This window comes from Micromesistius poutassou, assembly GCF_964030765.1.
Source record: "Micromesistius poutassou genome assembly, contig: SCAFFOLD_1702, whole genome shotgun sequence".
Taxonomy (NCBI): Eukaryota; Metazoa; Chordata; class Actinopteri; order Gadiformes; family Gadidae; genus Micromesistius; species Micromesistius poutassou.
This window is the reverse complement of record NW_028177223.1, coordinates 1,132-6,629: the sequence shown is the minus strand read 5'-3', so window position 1 is coordinate 6,629 and position 5,498 is coordinate 1,132. Positions and strand designations below refer to the sequence as shown.

At 44.7% G+C, this 5,498-nt stretch overlaps 1 protein-coding gene across 1 annotated transcript; it reads left to right on the top strand.

Annotated features, from left to right (window-relative positions):
* The first annotated feature begins 370 nt into the window (after positions 1 to 370).
* tsn (translin) lies at positions 371 to 3,592 on the top strand. The gene is made up of 6 exons (XM_084491164.1): positions 371 to 538; positions 831 to 924; positions 1,094 to 1,190; positions 1,374 to 1,489; positions 1,830 to 1,909; positions 2,198 to 3,592. Exons 1-6 carry the CDS (start codon positions 473 to 475, stop codon positions 2,426 to 2,428), a joined length of 684 nt encoding a protein of 227 aa, XP_084347290.1. The 5' UTR covers positions 371 to 472; the 3' UTR covers positions 2,429 to 3,592.
* Positions 3,593 to 5,498: the final 1,906 nt, after the last annotated feature.

Genomic DNA, 5,498 nt, shown 5'->3' with positions numbered 1-5,498 from the left:
ATCTCATCAACAATTCCTGGACAATTGACGTACGTGACAATTAAAAACATTTGACAAGCAATAGTGAATTAATATCAAGGATAAAGCCAAAGATAGGGATATGGAAACTTTGAAATTATTCAACATAAACGGTCATACATGAAGGAGACATTACCTTTTGAGGTGTTTACTCATGCCTGACTCTCACTGTCCTTTTAAACATACGTGGTGGATATATGTGGATATATTTATCAAATTATTTATTCAGGAAAACTATGAACACGTCCACTGTCATTGAGAAAGTAACAGTGAGTGGGGAGTTTTTCAAACACAAAGAACAATTGAGGAGGATGCTCGTGACGTCAACTCCGTGCGACGGCAGGAGGACCACTCGTGCGCCCCGCTGTGTGTGTGTGCGGCGACAGAGAGAGAGAGACAGAGTTGTGTTGTGTTGTGTTGCTACTGTCTGCGCTCCCCTCCACAGAGCTCCGTCATGTCGGTCACAGAGATGTTCGCTGATATCCAAGGCTTCCTGAGCGCAGATCAGGACATACGAGAGGTGAGGAACAGCAGAGGCGGCTCCGATGTTGTCCGACGCGCGCTAGCAATATTAGCCGGGTTGCTAAACAGCTTCCAGTGTCTTCTGATCTAATGTAATGTGAGTCGAACAAAACATGCCATTTTATTCAACAACATGTGGATGTAACCGCCTCTGGGAAACATATCTATCGCCTATGTTTGCGATAGCCGAATGTGTAAGTTAGGGTAATAACGCCTGCGACTATTACATTATTTTATTACATTTTTTTCCCTTCCTTTTGTTTCCATCCGTCGTGTCCACGGTTCTGCAGGACATCCGTAAGGTGGTGCAGCAGCTGGAGCAGGCCGCCAGGGAGATCCTGACCCTGCTGCAAAGCGTCCACCAGCCCACCGGCTTCAAAGAAAGTAAGAACGGCCCCTGTAGCCCTGTACCATCGCGCTGGTTCTCCTGTAGCCCTGTACCATCAAGCTGGTTCTCCTGGAGCCACCAGAGACGTATGGTGGGCCGCTGGTTGTGTACCAGCTGTGTTGTTGTCGTTGTTGTCGTCGTTTCATTTATTTCCCATTCTTTCAGTTCCAACCAAATGTGCAAAGGCCAGGGAGATGTTCTGCACCGTCCGGACGCACATGGCCGACCTGAAAACCAAATTTCCCGCAGAGCAGTATTACAGGTGGGTCGTTGCGGGGCTTTCTCTTCTCACTTTCTGTCCTTTCCTTTCCTCTGCACACCGCTGCGGGGTGCTGCTGGGTGGATTCCACTGGACAGCTTTTGTTTTGCCAGTGTCAATAACACACAGCCTACGTGATGCGCAATTACAACCAAACCAAATACCTGTGTCTCCCCGTGGGTCCAGGTTCCAGGAGCACTGGCGATTCGTGCTGCAGCGGCTGGCCTTCCTGGCAGCCTTCGTGGGCTACCTGGAGAGTGAGGCTCTGGTCACCCGCGAAGAGGCGGCCAAAATCATTGGAAGTAAGGGTCGTTTCAAAAAATATTTTTACGGGTTAAATTGAAAGGGTTGCCATTTGGTTCACGGTGTTGGTGAACATTTCTTTGCTATACAAGGAGTCTCCTTCCTCTGTCTGCACCCTCTGCTGAAGGGATCGGGGTGTGGATTTTGACAGTGTCGGACAACGCCCCTTGAAGTTACTCCTATGTGAACCCCAATGTGTTTTCTAAAACCTGCCGGCTGCTCAGATCAGTTTTTGAAACCCGAAAGGGGAAATTCTCCTGTTCAACGGGGGGATTGGTGACTTACCACTTGACCGTTTGGGACATTGGTCTGACAGTTGAGTCCCTCTCTGTGTTCCAGTCGAGGTGGTCCGGGAGGAGGGCTTCCACCTGGGCGTGGAGGACTACCTGGCGGGGGTGCTCATCATGGCCAGCGAACTGGTACGTCCCTCCAAAGCTCTTTGGTGACTCTTTATACAGTAGTAATCCAATCGCAATGAGAAAAACAATTAACATGTCTTTTCTGAAAAATGGTATTTGAGAGCGGTTGTGTGAAATACAATATTGTGTTTTTGGACTTGAAGCAACCGAAGACGATAAAAGTATATGAATACCATTGTTTTCGTCCAGAGTCAGACTTTCAGCGGTTTTTTAACACAGCATCGTGTTATCATTGCCACTCCCACACCTTCCAACCTTCGCTGTCCGTCTGTGTGTTTCTCCGTCCAGTCGCGGCTGGCGGTCAACAGCGTGACCGCGGGCGACTACTGCCGGCCGCTGCGCATCTCCAACTTCATCAACGAGCTGGACTCGGGCTTCCGCCTGCTGAACCTGAAGAACGACCCGCTGCGCAAGCGCTACGACGGCCTCAAGTACGACGTGAAGAAGATCGAGGAGGTGGTGTACGACCTGTCCATCCGCGGCCTTTCCAAGGAGTCGGAGGGCGCCGGCGACAAATAGGCTGACCCCTACCCCCCCCCCCCCCCCCCCCCCCCCCTCCTCCTCCTCCCCCCCCTCCTCCCCATCCCCCTCTCCTGCAGCACACCACACTCATGAGTGTTTCCCTCGCAAACATGCCACTCGTATAAGGCTTTGTGAAGTTCACCGGGAGATGGGGTGGCTGGGGCTGTTAGATGGAGATGAAGGAGGAGTTTGTGTTGCATGTGTGGCTGGTGGACGATTCTGAACCAATTGGTTGTTTTTGGTCGTCGTTTGTACCAGTTACCATTTCATTGCTCAACGGTTGTGTGTTTTCAGGAAGGTTCCACTTATTGAAGGTTTAATTCAAAACTACCTGGTAGAAAACCTATGTTTTTGTTTTGTTAATAACAGTGCCATTTGATTTGTTCGTCCTCATGCCTGTTGTGTGTTCTCCTGAGCAGTAGACGCGCTCTTAATGTGACGACCGTCTTTAACGGCCGACCCCAGCAGCACAGAAGCTTCCTTTGTCTGATTGGACAAACGCAGTAAATTCATATCGAGGACAAAGCCAAAGAGTAATAGGAAAACGTAAACATTATGCAACATAAACAGTCATGCATAATGACTCAAAGTACAAATTAAATTTGTCATTAGTCCAAAAAAAAAAATGCATTCGACAGTCCATAGCTTTTTCCTCATGCCCAAATAGTAAGACAGAAAAACCCTAATTTGTGCTGGTGCAGATAGCTAATGTGCCATTTTATACATATATAGTATACATATGTGTATATAATTTGCAAGTGTTTTTTGGGGGGGGGGTAAATTTCATCATTGAGACAATATTTGGTTATGTCGTACATTCTACGTTCTATGAAAGTTCAACATTGTTTTTCTACTGTCTTTGCAGTTTGGATGTGTTTACAGTTAATTTGCGCTCGTGTGGTTGAATTGTTTTATCTGTGAACAATATTGAACACAGCACATTTCATTCTCTGACTATAGCAAATAATTCCAGCTGATTTATTAAAAATAAAGAATGCCTTTACATTGTCAGTATATGCCATTTTGTGTCAAATGCTTTTGAAATGACACGTACTTAACAGGTGTACATCATTTGTATAATGTTGCAAATCCGCTCCCATTTTGTGAGTGGTAAGAATTGTTAAGTAAGCAAAAAAAACAATAAAAGTGCTGGTTTCATCATACTGTTACCTCCTGTTACCTCCTGTTCTGTGGGCCTTTGAAACATCCATGGATCTGAGTACACCTCAGTGTTCTTATACAAATCAAAGGTATACTGCACACAAAATAACGGAAGACATACGTTGTTACTGAGCTGAATGTTGTCCAACTGGAGAAACCTATCCAACGGCTTGTGGAAGCATTGAAAATATTATTTTATTCATGTAGAATGATGTAGCTGTTTCTAGTACTTCACTCAGAACACTCGGGACCTGTTAATCTAACAATAAAAACTTAAAGCCCGGCTGCATTTAAAATATTTTTAATAGAATTCACAATATATTACATTGGGAAATATTGCATTGGGTCGTTCCAATGCATGGAAAATAACCAACTCACTGTCAAGTATTCCGTTTTTTCACTAAATGGCGCCCTCTCATGGTAGTAGGCGTAGTAGTCCGTATGAAGTGGTGGAAGCCGAGAGAGCAGTAGGTAGACTTGACGACATTAAAAGAGACGTTTTGGGCTGGGAAGTTGGAAACGACCACCATCACCACTCACAGTGATTAGCTACTCATTTTAGCATTGCTATTCTGTGACAGACATGTTCGACAGTGTAGTTTATGACAGCATGATTGTTTTATCGTTGTTTTTTGAGTAACACATCGTCCCCGTGATGAACTGCCGTCAGCTATGGAAGTTGCTTTTTTTTTTTAAGATAGAAAACAAAATAAATAAAACATAACACATATTCTCAATTCCTCAGCCATTTTCTTGGAACAAAACAATAAAAATATAAAGTGCATTAAACACAAAAGAGAACCGTCATAAATAACTCATAATTGGTTAACACACACACATTAAGAGGGACTGGTTCATAACGAGAAGGATACTGCCTTAGTATTAGTCTGGGTGGACTCCATGGAAAATAACGACTACCAACTCTTAACTCATCCATATTGTCACACGTATTCCAGCTCTCAGAGACATTACTGAGGGAGTAATGTAAAGTAATAAAATACCAAGGCACAAAGCTCATCTCTTGGTCGTATAACCGAGTCAAATCACAGTCCAGTCTAGAGTTGATCAGCTGTGGAGTCGGGAGTCAGCCCATGGACCTAATGAAGAGATGAACTGAACTGGGAGTTACTTGCCACAGGTAATGATTAGTATCACTATGATCAATGTTATTACGTTGGCCCACCAACAGACAAGAGGACAAAGAACGACTCAACCTTATTATGTTAAGACTAAGAGCGTGACCCACTATTATAACAAAAACACTTGTATCAATGTATTTTAATTGACCCTTAGCAGCTCATGAATAAAACTCTCGCAGACACATTAGGAATATCGACCCAGAGAAAGCGTTATATGAAATACGCACATATCTGGTACTGTCTTCTATTGTGAAGTACTGTCTTTGTCTGATACAGGAGATTATTGCTGTGTAGTGAGTTGTGTACCTAAACACAGTGATGCGAGGAGGAGTTACGCCCACTGCGGTCAGCTCGTTAGAAAGGCCCTGATTGACTGCTACCGCGGCAGTGTACGTTGCAATGCCGCCGCCCGACAGCAGAGGGAGGCAGAGTGATGGAAAAAGGCAGTGACCCTACTGTACATACAATACAATACGCAGGTGTTAATTTGCTACTTCTTTGTGGGTCTTTGAAATCGTTTTAATGTCATGTCAGCTCATGCTTTCCACACACAAACCCAATGGACTGAAAGCAAACCCCATGGACTGAAAAACACGGTTCTCTCGAAGAGCTAAACAGTCTTTTACAATCAAGGCTGACAGCACTCCCTACTCAAAGGTTTGCTTGTTTTTTTCTTCTCTTTTTTTTTTGGTCACTCGAGTCAAAAGAATCGTCGAGTGTCTTCACAAGTAATTTCGCTAACAGTAGGACACACGTATTTCTCAATA

What these genes read in the sequence shown, in the direction of transcription:
- tsn (XM_084491164.1), top strand. Translation starts at nt 473, where the DNA reads ATGTCGGTCACAGAGATGTTCGCTGATATCCAAGGCTTCCTGAGCGCA. An exon ending in GGCGGCCAAAATCATTGGAA is followed by an intron (nt 1,490 to 1,829) that starts GTAAGGGTCGTT and finishes TCTGTGTTCCAG; the next exon opens with TCGAGGTGGTCCGGGAGGAG. An exon ending in TCATCATGGCCAGCGAACTG is followed by an intron (nt 1,910 to 2,197) that starts GTACGTCCCTCC and finishes TTCTCCGTCCAG; the next exon opens with TCGCGGCTGGCGGTCAACAG.